The following is a 21130-nucleotide window of genomic DNA, read 5'->3' as shown; positions in this document are numbered from 1 at the left end:
CATTAACCACTTCAACCCTATTACCTTTCGGCCATTTGAAAATAGCCGATCTACAAGCTCACAATGCGTCGCGTTGCGACGCATTGTGAGCTTGTAGATCGGCTATTTTCAATAGATTTTGTACACATTTTGAACTTGTGAAATGGCACATTCTGCCCAATGGGTACTTTTACTTTTAGTACTTAAAGTACATTTTGATGCTGATACTTTTGTACTTTTACTCAAGTACATTTTCAATTCCGTACTTTTACTTGTAACGAAGTAGTTCTAAATTGCAGTATTGGTACTTTTACTTAAGTAAAACAATTGAGTACTTTTTCCACCACTGTGTACAGTACAGTGTACAGTACGTACGTCTGTAAAACAACCAACTTCAAATTCGACAGACACAAAAGCCTCTGCCGGAATATGGACCTGATCACCCCTATATGGAGCTGGCCTGTTCTGACGTCACAATGATATTCTGACATCTGTATAGACTCCATATTTGGGCATGCCATCATTGCCATGGCTGGGCTTGGCTGGGAATTGCATGCGTGTGCAATTTCATCAAAATCAAAATCTCATTTCATTCAATTTCATCATAATGTGAAGTTGCTACAGCAACTGCAATACACATTCCCAAATATAAACAAACACACTGATGAAGGCTGGATATAGCCGAAATGTTTGTTCCCTGTTCAAAATGAAATACATTTTTTGAACTGCAGTCTTGGTGTCGACCCACTAGCGTTAGTTATTTCAACTCACACACGCGCACACACACACACACACACACACACACACACACACACACACACACACACACACACACACACACACACACAACTGAGAGTGCACAACAACAGCTAGTTTCAACTTGTTTCCAAATGACAAATTAAGCAGGATAGTAGTACCCCGTAGCATGCCATAGAAGCAGACAACATGGACACAATCAATGAAAAATCCATTCGGCAAAAAATAGTTACAACCATGACCTTTGATGTCTTCAATCACGTAGTAATCCATAATCAAGGGTGGATGCTGCTTAGCCCGTCTCCGGACCCCCCGGGTTGAGCTCCTTTGGACCCCAACCCATAGCCATCCAAATGTCAGAAAACTTTAACGTAGGGTGCCGAGAGGGGCTAGATGCTGCTCCTCTATAGGGACTGCTGACTTCCTTTCTTTCCAAAAACTTTGCAATAGACGTTGGACATTGTGACTGTGAGGCTAACATTTAGGTTACTCTCAGAGAGGCTTCTCGTTTATATTTAATCATAAACAAAGACGCGATTTTCTGGGGTGAAGAAAAACAAATCTGCCCCATTCTTGAAACAAGCACATGATGTCAGGCATCAGGCAGGCATGACCAATCAATCTATGCAGGTACAGATGGACAAACTAGGCAGTGATAGTAGCTATGGATCTAAATAGGAAAAGGTGAATACAGTACAACCGATGCCATATTTTGCTAAATTGTGATTGAATGCAGTGATTGCATCCACATTATGTTTACCTGCCTAATTGACATTATGAGATCATCTCAATTATTTTTGCATAATCATCAGAATCATGTCCATTCATTTGTTTAAATGAATCTGTTGAAAAATGTTAATTTAAAAAAAATACCAGAATAGCAACGTGACGTGTTTGTAGATTGGCTATTTCCACTATTTTAAAATAAAATTAGAAATTCTTTAATTATTAAAATTATATTCTTATTATAGTAAATTATTTATTTGTAGGCTATTATTGGTACTGGTCTTTGGTATTTTTTTTTGTATATTGAAGTTTTGTTAATTTTTGTTTTTGTTAATAGTTTTTTACGTTTTATTTTGAAAAGCTTAAAAAGGCATTCATTTGTATTTATAGTACCATTTATTATGTAATGTCAAAAACGCGCAGTTATTTGTACTAATATGGCAATTAATCGTCAACAAAAATGTTCTACCTGAGATTCAGTGTTGTTTTTGTTGACTGAAACTAAAACTAAAAATGTTCGTCAACTGCCCTTTTTCACTGAGGAAAACAAAATAAAAACAAAATAAAAATGAGCTACGATGACTAAAACTATGACTAAATATACTGACAATTTTGTCAACAAATAAAAACTAGATAAAAACTAAGCTATGATGACTAAAACTAAAACTAAATATAATGACAATTTCGTCAACAAATACAAACTATACTAAAATGCCAGGGAGGGACTAGTGGACAAGAGTAGAACAATAAAGAGAATTTAATGTTTGTTTTACATCACCATTACATCACCTAATCAACATGAGTTAGACTTTAATATATCGCCCCTCACTTGACACGGGTGTGATTTATTTTTATTTTTTTGTATCTAATGCATCAACTTTTCTTTTTGGCGTGTTTATCCATGAATGTGGATATGTACATCCATCCATCCATCTTCAACCGCTTATTTGTAGTCTGGTTACATGGGCAACAGCTCCACCAAAGAGCTCCAGACTTAAGTGGTTGACACCCAGCACAATGAAACATACACATAGTACATTTAGCCAGAAGCTTATGTTTCATACATAGAAAATGTAAAAACCTACTGTGTAATGAAAGGTAGAAAAGAAAATCAGTGCACCGTGGCCCAAAATGGTTGAAAATATGTCAACATGTTACAATGTTTATTCATGCGGGCCTCGACGTGTCATCATGCATCGCGTTTTCGTTCAAAGGAAGTAATTAATTATGGACTTTTGATACACAAAAAATTACATTTTCCCATTGTTTTGGCATAGATTGGATTAGCCCTGGTCCAGTGCTTACAGCGAGTCTCTCTCTGACGCCCTGTGGAAGTCCCTTCCGCAGCCCTCTGGTCACATTCTCACTCCCGTGCGCGGGTTTTCAAATACCAGCAAATAAACAAAACGACGTAACTACTCACAGAAACAAAGCCTGCTAGACCTTGGTAAAAGTCTATTCTCGTAGCTGGGAAGCGTCTCAGGTCCCCAGCTTCTCTCTAAAATGCAATTTGTGCCATTTTAATAACGCAATGTACCCTGAATTTACCGGGCAGAGTCATTTCTTCTACTACGGCATTTCCGGGTTTTGCCTGCACCGATCTGGTTGGATTTATTTTATTTAATGATTAAAATAGTGCATTTTAGAGAAGCTGGGGACCTGAGACGCTTCCCAGCTACGAGAATAGACTTTTTCCAAGGTCTAGCAGGCTTTGTTTCGGTGAGTAGTTACGTCGTTTTGTTTATTTGCTGGTATTTGAAAACCCGCGCACGGGAGTGAGAATGTGACCAGAGGGCTGCGGAAGGGACTTCCACAGGGCGTCAGAGAGAGACTCGCTGTAAGCACTGGACCAGGGCTAAGATTGGATATGCTCTAAAAGTGTGAAAAACATATTTTTCACTGGACAGCAATTATGGACAGTCATTATATTAAGTTTTCCATCATTCTCGCTTGAAGCACAATTAGGTAATTGTGCTCCTATTCAGGCACACCATTTAAATGGCTTGGTTGAATGCTTCTGAAAGTTCTTCTGAATGTAATTCTACTTCGTCAATGTTCAAGTATGTTATTTCAATATATGGACTGCTGAGCTTAATAACAGCCCTGAAAGGCTGAAATTCAGAGCACCTGATTGCACCTCTTGAATTGTTAAACGGTGACCCCAAGTTACAAGAATCAGTTGAGAATCATCTGACGAAACCACGTCAGAGTAGTTGAACTGGACATTGTTCTATAACTAGAACAATGTTGTCTTGTTAGTCTATAGGCTACTAGCCTGGTAAACCAACCACCCTGCATGGGTTCAGTTGGTTGAACTGGACATTGGTTCAATCATTTGGTGTTGTCTTGTTGTACTGTACTGGGATCAGTAGTTAAACAGGATGCAAGCGTCGATATTTCTGTGACTGGTTATGGTTCCAAATACATTTGCAGATTCAATCAAAACATGTTCCATTCCTGGATGTATTTCTTACAATTGTGTTTTTTTATCAAAAGGATGACAGAAAATACTATGTGAAATATTTTTTTTAGATTAGATGGAAAAAAGTAAAGGGCTAAAATAATTGTCAGACTAAAACTAGACTAAAATGTCAACAGTTTTTGTTGACCAAAACTAGACAAATACATTTACGGATTATTGAACTAAGATTAAGACTAAAATGCTCGACTTTTAGTCGACTAAAACGTGACTAAATAAAAATAGGATGAGTTCGACTAAATACTATAAAAACTAACAACGGTGATTGAAACTGGACTAAGACTGAGACTACATTTAAAAATAGCCGACAAAAACAACACTGCTGAGATTTAAAGAAGTGTTTGTCCGATCAAAACGCCAATAGTGCATCTTCTTCTTAAACTGACTGAATGTTGTTGTCAGTCCGTCAACTTTGACTTCACCAAGAGCTACCTGGACCTGATCACCACCTACACCAGTGTGATCATCCTGCTGTCTCGCATCGATGACCGGAGGGCCCTGGTGGGCATGTACAACTGTGCCCACGAGATGACCAGTGGCACCAGGTCAGCAAACCACACATTCTATTACACTGGTTCTCACACTTAAAGGAGCATTCAGTGATTTGGGTGATTTGGAGAAAAAAAAACGGTCCACCCGGTAACAAGATGTGCACATGCACACGCTCTACAGTGGGGGAAGTACAACAGACCAACAGCACGCACACCAATGCCAGCCACACTCGATCATGATTGGAGGAAGGCACCTCTCATCCTGATTGGATGAAAGCTTTGCCACCCAAAGCCCAAACCGAAACTAGGGTTTTTTGACCCCAGGGGCTCACTGGGGACAGGGAGGAACTCCTTATATGGTCAGCACACTTTATAGTAGGGAGGATTATCCAAAAAATAAGAAAAAATAAGTGATAGTTGAATTAAGTGAAATCACTGAATGTACCTTTAATAATGTCTCTAAGAAATTAAAAAGAGTGTACAAATGTAACCAAGTGGACCCGTGGGGTCTCATTTGGTACATTTGTTCACAGAGAATAAAAACAAAAACAATACACACCATAAACAACAATAGGTAATAATACAGAGGGTAAAACAAGCAATATGCAGAAATACGGTATGGGTACTTGGGTTAAAACATTTAGGGGATAAAAGCAGCTTTATAAAAGTGAGTTTTAAGGAGGGATTTGAAGCGGGGGATGGACTCTGCGAGCCTGATCTCCAGAGGGAGGGCATTCCAGAGAGTCAGGGCTCTGAACGCAAAGGCCCGGTCGCCTTAATAAGTATCTCATTTTACATGACTCAAAAATATATACGGCAAGGAATGCAGTCCCAGGTGAGTGACACAAGTCATCTTTTTCCCATTGACTGATGATAGTGCCTAATACTTTTAGAGGATTTCCTTCCTCAATACCATATTCTGATGCCTTTCAAACACCTCAAAATGACACGAAACATACGGTACACCATGGTGTATGATGGTGTAGCGCGCCCAAAAATAGCCAATCTATATGCCACAACGTGTTGTGATGCAACACGTAGTGAGCTTGAAGATCAGAAAACAGCTGAATTATACTGTGGAAAAGTATAAATCTGGCTTTAACCAGCTTTAACCATTTCCCCATCATTGAATAAGGGATGACATTTTGATAAGCACAACTGTCCAGCTTTGACAAGCATGTCATTCATCTGTCACAACTTAAGTTACTCCAAGTTACATCATCTGTCAATATGGCCAGTGATATTACTCCTGATTCGACACAGCTGTCTTCCACATCTAATTGGAGTGCAATTGCGAAATTGTCCTCACATTGCCTCGAGTCCTAGCTGCCACTTCACCCTGTTTATTTATACTGCCCACTTCAATTTGGCACGCAGTCAAAAATATTTAGACAGATGTTTAAAAGTGTTGAAAGCTCTTGAGACGTTTTTAAGACTCAATAAAAATGCTGAACGTCTCCAATAGGCTCTATGCACAGCAGCCATATTGGAAAGATACTTCCTTCATGCATTATTTATTATGGATCCCACCACAGTTCTAGGGAAACCCAGCTGTGATTGGCCAGTAGTCACTGATTGACAGTTCTCGTTTTTTCAACAACCGGTATGCCTAATACTTTTAGAGGATTTCCTTCCTCAATACCATATTCTGATGCCTTTCAAACACCTCAAAATGACACGAAACATACGGTACCAAACTTATAACGGCATTCTGATGTTGGAGTTCTCATTTAGATTTCATCATTTAGGGTTTGTATTAATATTAATTCTATATTGACAAATATGTATGTACATGTTGAATCCAGCGATCCATCCTACCCACGGTTAGGCCAGATGTTTGTGGAGTATGAACACCCCTGGAAGAAACTCACTGAGGAGTTTGGCCCTCACACAAGGGTGAGCTCAATTCACAATCTAAACTCTCTCTCTCTGTGTGTGTGTGTGTGTGTGTGTGTGTGTGTGTGTGTGTGTGTGTGTGTGTGTGTGTGTGTGTGTGTGTGTGTGTGTGTGTGTGTGTGTGTGTGTGTGTGTGTGTGTGTGTGTGCGTGCGTGCGTGCGTGCGTGCGTGCGTGCGTGCGTGCGTGCGTGCGTGCGTGCGTGCGTGCGTGCGTGCGTGCGTGCGTGCGTGCGTGCGTGCGTGCGTGCTCCAACACTTTTGTACTCTTTTACTCAAGTGCATGGTGAGTTCTGAACTTTACTTGTAACATTGCGGTATTGATACTTTTACTATGCAAGTACTTGTGTGGAAGACAGCTGTGTCAAATCACTGTACTGTCCAATTTATCTTCATGCCCTGACATGACAGTCGGTGACAGAGGCGCTGCTCTCGCTGCATAGGGTCTACCCTCGCAGGAACCTGCCCCCGGAGAGCTGGCGCAGCGCCCAGCTCCTCAGCCTGTTCAGTGCCCCCGCCACCATGCTGGACCCCCCCTGCTGTGACACAGTGAGTAGTGACCAGTGGTGGAAAGGAACTAAACTGCAGGGGTGCCCACACTTTTTGACTTGAGAGCTACTTTCAAAATGACCAGCTCGGCAAGATCTACCCACCAAATCAATTATTATACCATTGCTGAAAATAGTTTAAATATGTACCCGAGGGGGCTTCGGAATAGTAGAGTTCGTGTTACATTCTGTACAGTATAAGACAAATGCACTTGGAATGGGAAATAGAGGGGGAGAAATGTTGTTTTATCGTTTTTTTTCTTCAATATATTTAAATGAAATACTCTTTAGGGGCATGTCATGTGATCTACCTGCACAGCCTTTGTGATCTACTGGTAGATCGCGATCTACCTTTTGGGCACCCCTGAACTAAAGTAACCGCAGCTCTGAGCATGTTCAAGGGGTTTAGCCATAGAGTTATAAAGGATAGAGTGCAGACGGGGAGCGACAGCCCCGCCCCCCCTGCTATTCATTTCATTGGAAGTTGCTGAGTGGTGTTTTGAAGCACCTGGAAGAACATTCTACTTCCGCATTTGCCAACCAACATTTGGTCCTCGTGTTATATGCACAGGCCCGCCTGCAGTTTCAGCTTTAACCAGTAGGCTTGACGGCTCCGTTGGCCAGCCTTTCTGGGGGCTGGGGTTTAACAGCAGTTCGCCTTTTTACGGCAGCCCATTTGGGACAAAACACTGTGGAGTGCAACTAGTCATTATGAAAAAATAATAATAATCTGAGCGATCAAAAAAAGCGATCTGATAAACCCCTTGCGCGTGGTCAGAGCTGCACTGGGCTGGCAATGCAGTTATGTAATTTTTGACTTGTACCACTCGTTCTTGGACGTAATGACCCACCCCACGCGCACGTGCACACACACTTATTTTTTAAACGAGCATAATTGTTATTTTCCCACAGTATAAATAGCCAGAGAAAAGGAACAGAGATGAGTGTGACTAGACTGAAGTGGTGTTTGAAGTCAGCAGTGCCCGTCTTATTTATTTATCTCTACATCCTGTGCTCCCAGCAATATGATTTACAGCAGCAGGATGACAAACGGAATCGTTTCTGCTCCTCTGGATACTTGTTCTGTTCATGAATTTGTCGTCGGGTGGTCCCCAGCATTCTTAAAGAGTTTCCACCCTTAACCACAACACTCTCCAGTTGGCGGGTTAGCAGTGATTGGCCAAATCACTGCCCCTCTCATCCAGGCTTCCAGCTATTGTCCTTTCTTTTATAGCGCCAACAGGAGGCTCTCTCTAGCTGCCTTGTTGTGTTCTTGGGGGATAGCAGGCACTGGGAGGTCTCTAGGACTGTGGTTTGTGTGTTCTTGGGGGACTGCAGGCACTGAGAGGTCTCTAGGACTGTGGTTTGTGTGTTCTTGGGGGATAGCAGGCACTGAGGTCTCTAGGACTGTGGTTTGTGTGTTCTTGGGGGACTGCAGGCACTGAGAGGTCTCTAGGACTGTGGTGTGTGTGTTCTTGGGGGACTGCAGGCACTGAGGTCTCTAGGACTGTGGTTTGTGTGTTCTTGGGGGATAGCAGGCACCGAGAGGTCTCTAGGACTGTGGTGTGTGTGTTCTTGGGGGACTGCAGGCACTGAGGTCTCTAGGACTATGGTTTGTGTGTTCTTGGGGGATAGCAGGCACTGAGAAGTCTCTAGGACTGTGGTTTGTGTGTTCTTGGGGGACTGCAGGCACTGAGAGGTCTCTAGGACTGTGGTTGGTGTGTTCTTGGGGGATAGCAGGCACTGAGAGGTCTCTAGGACTGTGGTTTGTGTGTTCTTAGGGGATAGCAGGCACTGAGAGGTCTCTAGGACTGTGGTGTGTGTGTTCTTGGGGGATAGCAGCCACTGAGAGGTCTCTAGGACTGTGGTGTGTGTGTTCTTGGGGGATAGCAGGCACTGAGAGGTCTCTAGGACTGTGGTTGGTGTGTTCTTGGGGGATAGCAGCCACTGAGAGGTCTCTAGGACTGTGGTTTGTGTGTTCTTGGGGGATAGCAGGCACTGAGAGGTCTCTAGGACTGTGGTTGGTGTGTTCTTGGGGGATAGCAGGCACTGAGAGGTCTCTAGGACTGTGGTTTGTGTGTTCTTGGGGGACTGCAGGCACTGAGAGGTCTCTAGGATTGTGGTTTGTGTGTTCTTGGGGGATAGCAGGCACTGAGAGGTCTCTAGGACTTAACGTCTGGGTTTCCGAGGCTACTAGGACTGTGGTTTGTGTGTTCTTGGGGGATAGCAGGCACTGAGAGGTCTCTAGGACTGTGGTTTGTGTGTTCTTGGGGGATAGCAGGCACTGAGAGGTCTCTAGGACTGTGGTTTGTGTGTTCTTGGGGGACTGCAGGCACTGAGAGGTCTCTAGGACTATGGTGTGTGTGTTCTTGGGGGACTGCAGGCACTGAGAGGTCTCTAGGACTGTGGTTTGTGTGTTCTTGGGGGACTGCAGACACAGAGGTCTCTAGGACTGTGGTTTGTGTGTTCTTGGGGGACTGCAGGCACTGAGAGGTCTCTAGGACTGTGGTTTGTGTGTTCTTGGGGGACTGCAGACACTGAGAGGTCTCTAGGACTATGGTTTGTGTGTTCTTGGGGGACTGCAGGCACTGAGAGGTCTCTAGGACTGTGGTTTGCTTCCTGCCTATAGGGTCCTCCTACATCTCACCAGACTATAGTCTGTGCGGTGTGCATATCCATTCTCTAACTTGTCCAACACTTGGCCTTACTCTGGTGTTGTTTGAGCCTTATTTGCGTCTTAAAATAATTGATAATTAATTGTAATAATAATTATAAATCTCTATCTCTCAGTGGAACCAGAAAACCACGGCCACTGCTATGCCTTAAAGTCAGTGGACGATGGGCCTGTCCTTCAATCACTTGAACCTCCGCAAAAAGTAACGCAAAATACCCACATTCCACAATGGGTAGATATACTGTAGGTCACTGTAGTATAGGGCTACCACAAGTATCCCAGTCAAAAAGCTAAAATGTCTTCTGTGCAAGACGTTTGTTTGCTTTGAGTCTGCACCCGTCCTTGATTCCTTGAAGTACTGTCAGTAGAGCATGCTTAGCTAGTCGTTGCATCATACTCGTGATCATGTTAAATCATAATCTGACAAAAAAAAACAAGTACGCATCTTGTTTTCCCCTGCTTTCCTTCCAGCTCTAGAGCGTTATCCTCGTTGAACCTCTCGTCCACTTGTCTCCTCTCCTCCGCTGCCTTGGACAGCGCTGTCCTGCCTTCAAACACACCCATTACATTGTCTTTGATGTGCAGCACTGTTATGATCCATGCATGCGCCTTCCATGGCTGGCCTGTCTCCCTCCGAGACCATGACTCTGGTTGTCGGCAGAAAATAAATGTATTATTCACAGCTTGAAGAAGTACTCTTCATGTCGCACGGTGCCATCACTGCATCTTGATGCAAGCTAATTTTAGTCTGATGTCGTTGCATGCTGGATCAGATACTGTAAGTTGCTCACAGCAAAGTGCAGCAAATGTAAAGGGTGTGACAGAATATACTGTAATGTTTTATTGTGGCTATGTGGCTTGATTTGTCACATAAGCCAATAATAATGTAAGGAGTCTTACAGTGCATCTTACTGTAGAATTGGAACATTTTGTAAAAAAAAAAAGAAAAAAAAGTATATGTAAGGTTAATGTGTCTATAAATGTCTCCACAGATAGCCTGTGAATATCTGTCTATGGAGGTGATGGAACGCTGGATCATCTGTGAGTATCACCATCACTTCACAGGCTAAATACAGTGGTATAAAGTAACTAAGTACAAGTACTGTACTCAAGTAGGCGGGATCAAGGCAGCACTGTGTATGCCTTGATCCCGCCTCTAGCTGCCGCTGATTGGCCAGGCCGTTTTGTGGCCGAAGCATCAAGTCTGCCTGAGAGTTCCCAGATGGGAGCAGGAGGGGGGAACCCAGTGTACTCTCTGCTGCCCCATCTGGCGGAGTCAGGTTAGGTGATGGAGGCGTTGCCTAGCAACCAGGCCAATGTTAAAAGCTGATTTTCGGCTAAACCGTTTCATATTTGGTGTAAAGCTTTAGGTTTCATGTTCGTATTTAGCAGATTACCTCCCTGAGGTAATCTGGGGGTACTTATCAGTAAAATAAATAATATAGAAAAACAGCCCACATGCTGGATGATGGGGTGGTGGTAGCAGAGAAAACAGCCCACATGCTGGATGCTGGGGTGGTGGTAGCAGAGAAAACAGCCCACATGCTGGATGCTGGGGTGGTGGTAGCAGAGGAAAACAGCCCACATGCTGGATGCTGGGGTGGTGGTAGCAGAGAAAAACAGCCCACATGCTGGATGCTGGGGTGGTGGTAGCAGAGGAAAACAGCCCACATGCTGGATGCTGGGGTGGTGGTAGCAGAGAAAACAGCCCACATGCTGGATGATGGGGTGGTGGTAGCAGAGGAAAACAGCCCACATGCTGGATGCTGGGGTGGTGGTAGCAGAGAAAACAGCCCACATGCTGGATGATGGGGTGGTGGTAGCAGAGGAACAGCCCACATGCTGGATGCTGGGGTGGTGGTGGATGCTGGGGTGGTGGTAGCAGAGAAACAGCCCACATGCTGGATGCTGGGGTGCTGGTGGATGCTGGGGTGGTGGTAGCAGAGAAACAGCCCACATGCTGGATGCTGGGGTGCTGGTGGATGCTGGGGTGGTGGTAGCAGAGAGCACCAGTGGTGGAAAAACCTGAGTAAAAGTATCAATACTGCAATATAGAAATATCCTGTTCCAAGAAAAAGACCGGAATTCAAAATGTATTGAATAAAAGTGAATGAATGAATGAATAAATGACTCAATCAATCAATCACTGTGTGCAGTGGGATTCCTGCTGTGTCACAGCAGTCTAAATAGCAACGCTGCGGCCCATGAGCTGTGGAAGATGGGTCTGAGGAGCGGCCTGTACCTCACCCTCATCCGGGAGGAGTCCCTCAACATACACAAGGCCACCGAGGAGGTCTTTGACAACATTAAGGGGTATGTAATGTATATATGACGAGTCCCTCAACATACACAAGGCCACCGAGGAGGTCTTTGACAACATTAAGGGGTATGTAATGTATATATGACGAGTCCCTCAACATACACAAGGCCACCGAGGAGGTCTTTGACAACATTAAGGGGTATGTAATGTATATATGACGAGTCCCTCAACATACACAAGGCCACCGAGGAGGTCTTTGACAACATTAAGGGGTATGTAATGTATATATGACGAGTCCCTCAACATACACAAGGCCACCGAGGAGGTCTTTGACAACATTAAGGGGTATGTAATGTATATATGACGAGTCCCTCAACATACACAAGGCCACCGAGGAGGTCTTTGACAACATTAAGGGGTATGTAATGTATATATGACGAGTCCCTCAACATACACAAGGCCACCGAGGAGGTCTTTGACAACATTAAGGGGTATGTAATGTATATATGACGAGTCCCTCAACATACACAAGGCCACCGAGGAGGTCTTTGACAACATTAAGGGGTATGTAATGTATATATGACGAGTCCCTCAACATACACAAGGCCACTGAGGAGGTCTTTGACAACATTAAGGGGTATGTAATGTATATATGACGAGTCCCTCAACATACACAAGGCCACCGAGGAGGTCTTTGACAACATTAAGGGGTATGTAATGTATATATGACGAGTCCCTCAACATACACAAGGCCACCGAGGAGGTCTTTGACAACATGAAGGGGCAGCATGTAAAACCGAATAGCAGTGGTTCCACAAATATTGGGTCGTGACCCATTTGTGGGTCGCGGACACATTTGTATGGGGCCCTTTTATTTTTTGGTTTCCTACATTTGGTTTTTAATTATCATTTCAAATCATTTTCAAAAAACATTCCCAAAAAAAGCTAACATTTTTATGAATAAAAAACAACATTAGTAGTTCCATAAAGAAATCAAAGAAAAATCTAAGAAATTCCATACATTAGTGAAAATGGCTGATCTACAAGCTCAAAACACGGCGCAAAGTGACGTGTTGTGAGTTTGTAGATCTGCTTTTTTCACTAGTTTGGATCCCAGGCGAATATCTAATTTCTGTTTTGGTTCATGGCTAAAAGGTTTGGGAACCACTGACGTATAGGGGTCAAACTGCTAATCCGACTAACCAACTTTAGTCGATCATAAATAAATAGTACATCATTTAATCCATTGAGACCTGGAACGCATCCATGTCACGTTAGCGTTTAACCACATTAACCATTAATAAACAATCCCCATAGGCAAAAAAAAGCTTAAAAAGAAATCCAAAATTATTTTTAAAACAAAATTCTCCAAAATATTCAAATTATCTACAAGCTCACAAAACGTTGCAAAGCTACCCATTATGCAGATCTACTATTTTAGCAAGACAGTGGATTGTGTGACAAAGTAAAAAATAATGCTTGCGTGGCTAATTGATTGATATTGTATAAAAATAAAATAAAAGCATGCTTCTAGATTATGCAATTAATCAAAAACTAATCGATAGAACAATCTCTAAGCAAATAATCGATAGTTGCAGCGCTAACGAGTTATAAATGAATTACTATACCTACAGTACATGACAGCTCTGTTCAGTATGTTAATTAACTAATTAAACCTTGACTGGAGTCCCTCATATCAGGGCTTTGTACTAGTGTATTTCCTGTTTTCACTCTACAGTAGAATATTTTAGCTGAAAAAAGACGATCCACAAGCTCTCACAACGTAGAGCTTGTAGATCAAAGCACTTGTTCGAATGCCGCCGTCCCCTGTCAAAAATAGCTAAAATCGCTAAAACGAAAGAAAGCAGGAAAGTAAATGAATAGAAATTAACACTCATTTTTTACTTTCTCTCATAACAACCCGTTATTAGACAGTGTGGGGGACCCTTTTCTTCTCTAATAACAACCTAAAACATGAACCTTGGTTGAAAAAAACCCAACCAACCAACCAAACAAAACTTCAAACAAAACAATTTAAAGAATTGCAACATTTTCAAAAATGGTGATCGTCTATTGTTGCTGCATACCAGCAGTCTGCACTCACCGCTGTGACTTATTTCTCCATTTGCATCAGATATGGAAAGCGAATAGCCGACATCAAGGAATGCAGGGAGTATGCCATAACCAACTGGTGAGTCTGGCAGAACATCCAGGAATCATTTGCATGAGAAATAATTCCATGTTGCATATTTGCCTCGAAATGAACGTCTCTGAAGCACTACTTCAATCATGCTATCAACAGCGGGGCGACGCACAGAGAGCGGAGGCAGTATCTGAGAGGAGCCTTGACAGAGTTAGCCAATGTCTTGGAGGATGAACCTGGCCTGCTGGGACCCAAGGTGATACAGAGAGGTCACCCAATTACAATTGTTAGAGCAGTTTGACACTTTTAAATCAGTGGTTTTCAACCTTTTTCATATCAAGGCCCGTTATTTATTCAGCATTTGAGGACCCGGACGAACCACCATTTGATGGCATTTAGCCTCTCGGAGCCAAGACGTAGAATATTTTGTTGTCGGATGTGATTTTGTCCACAATTCCATGTTGTATTTATGTTGGTACCATAGGAGATAACAGACAAACATTGATCCAAATAACAATAATTTTATCCTACATTATATTATATTATTGCGTAGACTTCTTGTAAATGAATGCAGATGTTGAACAATAATTTAACTCTTGAGTGTAAAATGAAACAAAATGGACCGTAAGTGTCCATTTGGTTAACATCACTGTTAGCCTGTGAACCTAGCCTGGGTTGTAACATCACTTAGCTGGGGACCACCTGGACCCCCCCCCCCCCCCCCAAGGACCACTGGTTGAAAACCACTGTTTTAAATCATGGCAAGGTACTGTATATATATGTATTTGACACAATAAATTCTGAGTAGTACTGCCTTGGCCTAATGCTATGGTGAGATGTGAGTAGTACTGCCTTGGCCTAATGCTATGGCGAGATGTGAGTAGTACTGCCTTGGCCTAATGCTATGGCGAGATGTGAGTAGTACTGCCTTGGCCTAATGCTATGGCGAGATGTGAGTAGTACTGCCTTGGCCTAATGCTATGGCGAGATGTGAGGTGTGCTTTTTAGACAATGTGCCAACACTGTACGAAGAAGCAATTCCTTTGACTCGGTAATAATATGACCATAGATAGTAATCGTTGTACTTCTGAATTGTGAGTGTACTAAAGTCGCGGGACATTTCCCTTTTGATCTGTGTGCCAACCCCCCTCCCTTCCCTCCCAGGCCCTGTTTGTCCTCATGGCTCTGTCATTTTCCCGTGACGAAGTTCTGTGGCTCGCCAGGCACTCCGAAAACATCCCCAAGACCAAGACCCCCGAGGACTACGTTGACAAGTAGGTCATAGGTGGGGAGACACGTCAGAACATCTGCCAACTGTGGTGGGAAAAGTACCCATTCTTTTGTTATTATTAAGTAAAAGTATCAATACTGCAATGTAGATATAGTCCGATACAAGTGAAATTCCGGAATTCAAAATGTACTTGAGTACAATAGTATTGGCATCAAAATGTACTTAAAGTGCTAAATGTAAAAGTACTCATTATGCACAATGACTTATTTCAAAATTTCAAATATATAAAATATATGAAAATAGACGATCTACATACAAGCTCACAACGCGTTGCATCGTGACACATTGTGAGCTTGTAGATCGGCTATTTTCAAATGGCCGAAATGTATATAGTGCCGACGTGGTTACTGTATGTTGTGTAATAATAATCAAAATCTACAAAGTAACTAGTAACTAAAGTTTTCAAATAAATGCAGTGGAGTAAAAGTACAATATTTGCCTCTGAGATGTAGTGGAGTAGAAGTAAAAGTACCGGAAATTGGAAATACTCAAGTAAAGTACAAATACCTCAAAATTGTTCTTACGTACTTAAGTAAATGTACTTGAGACCCCTGACAGATAGAAATGTAAGCATCACTTGTGATGTCATGTGAGGCCGGTTGTTCAACATAATCACATTATTCATCATTTGACCCACTGCTCTGAACGGAATGGAACAAAACAAGGAAGGTGTCGTATCCCAGGGGTTCACAAACCTTTTAGTTTGAGACCCAAAAGAGACATTTGTTTGTCTCCCCGGGACCCAGACTTACAAATACAACCACTTCAAGCCCTAGTAAAGAAAATAACAGCTATTTTCACTATCTTTTTTTAAATGTATGTATTTAAAACTCAACCCTGCCCATTGTATTTATATCGGCCACATGACGCCTTTTGTGGATGTTTAGTGCCCGGAACAAACATTAAAGTCCATAGACTTGGCTGGCAAACGATTTACGTCTTAAGTGCTTTAAACAAACATTGTAATATCCTCAAAATCCTGCCGTATGACCTTAAAAGCCATGCATTGGGCCCCTCAAAACATACATATATTCTCGATTATCCGATTAATTGAAATAGTAATTGATAGAATTATCGATCAGAAGATAATCAATAACATCTAACAATGTGGTACAGTATAATAAGCCAAATACACAACCAAGGCCTTATTGTACGTCAGCATTGTACAGTACAGTCTACTCTACAATGTATGTAAAACTGGAAGAGGATCGGTGAGCGTCGATGATGTTGACTATGTCATTTTGCAGTCATCTGGCAGAGCTGCTGTTCCACATGTTGAAGCTGAGTGCTCTGATGACCAAGCACCGCTACGTGTTGCAGCGCTACCATGTCCAGTACCTGGCCCAGTTTGATGCCCTGGTACTCAATGACACCATACAGGTACAGAGCAGATTGTGTGTGTGTCCGCGTGTCTGTGCGTGTGCGTGTGTGTGTGTGTGTGTGTGTGTGTGTGTGTGTGTGTGTGCGCGCATGCATTTCATCTGTCTTCCCCGGGTAAAGATTTAATTAGATACAGCTGGAACAATGGCAACAGTTTGTTTTATTGGATTCTTTTAATTGAATCATTTTCCCTTTGAAGAACATGCACGTGTGCCCGGAAGAAGAGTCCATCCTGACTAGTTCATTTGTCTCGACCATGTCTGCTCTCTCAATCAAGCAAGGTAAAACGACCACTAAGATGCACTGCACTCAGTGTGTACACAGTGCAGCATAAGTGTACAGTACAGTACAGTACAGTACAGTACAGTACAGTACAGTACAGTACAGTACAGTACAGTACAGTACAGTACAGTACAGTACAGTACAGTACAGTACAGTACGCGAATATTGGGTCTGTAGGTGACGAGTCCAAAAAACGGCTTGTGATTGGTTGTCAGAGGGGTAAGGCAGCGCTCTGCTGTGCTCATTTTGACCGCAAGTGGTTATATGGCCCCTAACAATAAATCCAACCCAGCTCTAACCCTAACCTCAGTCTTAACCAGCCACGTAAATTCCACTAACCTCATATCATTTTTAACCAGCCAAGTATTTGTTTTTAGCAAAATAATAAAGAAGTCTGTGGTTGTTGGAAAAATAGTGGCAGCAGCAAGATTCGAACTCAGGGGGTGTGGGTTGAAAGTTGAATGACAAGCCCAGCACGCTAGCGAGGTAGCTGCCAGAATGAGTTTTCTGTCTGTATTAGAACATGAGAAAGCCCCACCCGCACGGGCGGCCCAAAAATACTACTAGTATAGTAGCCGGCGGTGTATAACAAGCGCTCCCTAAGAACTCGTCTACTAGTACAGGGGTTCTCAACGTTTTTGGCCGGGGACCCCCGGAAATGCTTTGGCAATGTCTCGGGACCCCCGCCCCGCCCCCTCCCGACCCCCAATATAAATTGACTGCTACAATAACCTTAAACCATTTTGGGCGGGAACCCCTTTTGGTGTTTTAAGCATTGTTATAATTTAGCTATTGAAAAGAGCTACAAGCAGATCTACAAGCTCATAGCGCGCCACCGAGTGGCGCGCTACGAGCTTGTAGGTCTGCTATTTTTGAAAAAAAGTGAAAATAAAATTTAAAAATAAATATATATATATATATATTTTTTTTTGAAAATAATTTGGGGACCCCTAAAATAATTTGGCGACCCCCCGAGGGGTCGCGACCCACGGGTTGAGAACCCCTGTACTAGTACACCCATTGTTGTCTTTTCTGCCACACAAGCAAAATACAGTACAGTACAACATGTTGAATATGAGTTGCAATGCTTTACATTTCTCACCACAGTTGAAAGAAAGGAGGAGTTTGACTTCACTGCACTTAGACTGGACTGGCTGAGATTACAGGTACCGTTTATTAGACAGTACAACGTGTCACTAAATAGTTAGCGATGTTCATTTTCTTTTAAATTGTCACCACTCATTCACTCACTCACATAATTGTTTAGAACAGGAAAACAGAGTGGGTCGTGAGAAGGGCATTATTATTATTATTTGTTTTATTTGTTTTAAAGGCTTTTTCTGCCTTTATTTGATAGTGTAAGCTGACAGGAAATGGGGGGAGAGAGATGGGGAGTGACACGCAGCAAAGGTCCTCTGTGATCGGGAGTCGAACCCGCGACACACTGTCAGGCTAGATTAGCAGCCTATAGAGCGTCGCAGTCCCGCCCCCTTTCATGACGACGCCAGGCCCAGGAAATAATTCCCAATGCATTTTTCCCAGACACTTCAAAAAGTATTTATTTAAAGACCTTTTAAGCGTCGTACAAAGCCAACTCGAGTCATGACAAATCATGACAACACAATATTTTGAACCAAACAAATAATTACAAAGAGTGGTTTCTAATTCTTTGTTTGGCCCAAAACATTGTGTTTATTGTCATGATTTGTCACGACAAGAGTTGGCTTTGTCCGCGGCGTAAACGTCTTTAAATAAATACTTTTTGAAAAGTCTATGAGGAAAATTAACAGGGAATTATTTTCCGGGTCTCTCGAGGGGGCGGGACTGCGACGCTCTATAGGTTACCGAAACCACTAGGCCAAATGGCATTATTATTATTAAGAGTGTAACTATATTCCTTTTGTATGCTCCATTTGGTTCCATTTGTACACTAGTCTTGCGTAGACAACCACAATCTGCGAATGCTATATAGACGGAAGCATTTGAAAATTGCGAGAGGAAACAGTCTGGCCACGCGAGACTATTTGTACACCGACTTGAGTTATTTTTCACAGTGGCAGTTTGTCACCTTGTTGTACACCAGGCTTACACGAGCGTAAACAAGGCTCCTCTGGCGCTGAAGGAGTACCCTGACCTGGCCAAGGTGATGAGCCTGACCCAGTTTCACACCAGGATGGTGGACAACGTGGAAGAGATGCTGACAGAGGTCTCGGACCTGTCCATACTGTGGTCAGTTCCAATGTGGATTTTTTTTGTTTGTTTTAGTCATAGTCTTTGGAATAAAACTTCATTTAGTTTTAGTCATATTTTAGTCATCTTAAATATCTTACTTTTAGTCTAGTTTTAGTCGCCTCAATATCATAAGATAAATCTACAGTTGATTTAGTCCACTTACTGTAAATGGATCTTGGCGGGCTGTGTCATAAATTACTTTTATACTTGGTTGCATGCTGAAAATAGGCGATCTACAAGCTCACAGCAAGTCGCAGAGCGACGAGCTCGTGAGCTTGTAGATCGGCTGATGATCTACAAGCAAGATGTAAGACATTTTAAAACATGAAATGAGACATTCTGCATAATGAGTACTTTCTACTTTTGGTACTTCTCCACTCTTCTCCACTAGTCCCTCCCTAAACATATTAGTCTACTTTCTACTTGTTGACGAAATTATCAATATGTACTGTACTGTACTGTACTGTACTGTACTGTACTGTACTGACACGGTTTTAGCCTGACTCTCATTATAACATTTTAATTTTAATTGTGATATACGAAAAAGTCCTTCTGCACACCTACAAAGGACAGGTGCGTCGGATAACAGGAAACTGATATGTAGAAAAAAGGAGAATCCCGCACACTGTCTTCACTTAGGTTGGTTTTTATTGCAACGTTTCGGTCGTCAGACCTTCATCAGGCATAAAGCAGTACTGACAAACAGTCAGCATAAATACATCTCTGAGATCAGCGGGGGCCAATCAAATGACACACACCAATCCGTTAACATGGAGAGGGACTGCCCACAGGTGAGTCCAGGTGGTATATTTTTTCCATGATAAAAGGAACATTTATAAATATACACAAAATAGAATAAGATAGCTACAATAGAATAAATCAATCAGTATAGTAAAGGCAATATACAATGAAAATTGAAAACCTTTTTAAATGTACTGACTGCGGAATGAATATTGGACAATTATATTTAAGTAAAACATGTCCCTGGAGGGCATAATGTCCAATACATGTACTGGGGGTCAGACCTAATAAATTACAGGTATAAGGGTCTGTACTCCAAAATACACTACATTGACATCACACACAATGACAGCGGGAGATCAAACAGACTAGAACCAAGATATCAAAAAATCGAGAAATCAATAAAATATCAAAAAACCCCAGAGGTGAGAAAACCTCAAAATTCACAACATCACATTTAGTAAGAATTCATCATTTAAACCTTTTGGGGCTAAGGTGTCGCAAGTGAAAATCCAATATGCCTCACGTCTCTTAAGGAGAAGGTCATGGTTTCCGCCTCTGGGTGGTAGAGGGACCATCTCCATGCCAACAAAGCGTAAGGTGGATATGTCATGTTTCATATCATTGAAATGAACGGCAACCGGGTAATCCCTGTCGTTTCTGCGAATAGAGCTTTTATGCTCGCTGATGCGCGTTTTTAGCTTCCTAGTAGTCTTGCCAATGTATGCAAGACCACAGGGGCAACGTAGCATATAAATCACATGGGTAGATGCACATGTGATGACACTTTTGATAGGGACGGATTTGCCTGTTTGTGGGTGACGAAAAACCTTAGCTTTGTTGGTGTTGTTGCATTGAGCGGTTTTCTACAAAACCGGGATCAGACTATCAATCCTCCCAATAAATTTATTTCTGACCTAGCCACCTTTGTAATGGAGTACAACAATTTCTGCTTTGACGGAGATTTTTATTTGCAAACCTCAGGTGTCAGTATGGGGACTATTTGTGCGCCTAATTATGCCAACCTTTTCATGGGTTATTTTGAGGAGAACTTTGTTTTTAACCCTGATAAGAATGTGTACCTCCCACGAATTCTGAAATACTATAGGTTTATTGATGACATTTTCTGTATCTTCCAGGGTAACTTAGAGGAGTTAAACAACTTTGTTGAACTACTTAACAGCTTTAAGAGTCACCTGACGTTCACCTGTGAGTCCAGCCCGGAAAAAGTACATTTTTTGGATATGTGGGTCT

The 21130-nt window shown here is 42.4% G+C and overlaps 1 protein-coding gene across 1 annotated transcript in view; it reads left to right on the top strand.

Moving 5' to 3' along the window:
• The window catches only part of nckap1l (NCK associated protein 1 like), a 67882-nt gene that overhangs the window by 9472 nt on the left and 37280 nt on the right, over positions 1-21130 (top strand). Inside the window, exons 5-16 of the mRNA XM_079510850.1 lie at positions 4343-4485; positions 6237-6327; positions 6737-6874; positions 10540-10588; positions 11704-11860; positions 13942-13998; positions 14110-14206; positions 15115-15224; positions 16489-16621; positions 16821-16902; positions 18011-18069; positions 18987-19132. Of these exons, the coding sequence (XP_079366976.1) occupies positions 4343-4485; positions 6237-6327; positions 6737-6874; positions 10540-10588; positions 11704-11860; positions 13942-13998; positions 14110-14206; positions 15115-15224; positions 16489-16621; positions 16821-16902; positions 18011-18069; positions 18987-19132 (1262 nt within the window). The remainder of the gene's footprint in view (positions 1-4342; positions 4486-6236; positions 6328-6736; positions 6875-10539; positions 10589-11703; positions 11861-13941; positions 13999-14109; positions 14207-15114; positions 15225-16488; positions 16622-16820; positions 16903-18010; positions 18070-18986; positions 19133-21130) is intronic.

This window comes from Electrona antarctica (assembly GCF_951216825.1).
Source record: "Electrona antarctica genome assembly, chromosome: 9".
NCBI classification, from domain to species: Eukaryota; Metazoa; Chordata; class Actinopteri; order Myctophiformes; family Myctophidae; genus Electrona; species Electrona antarctica.
Note: the sequence above shows the minus strand (reverse complement) of the source record. Positions and strands in the feature narration are given on the sequence as shown.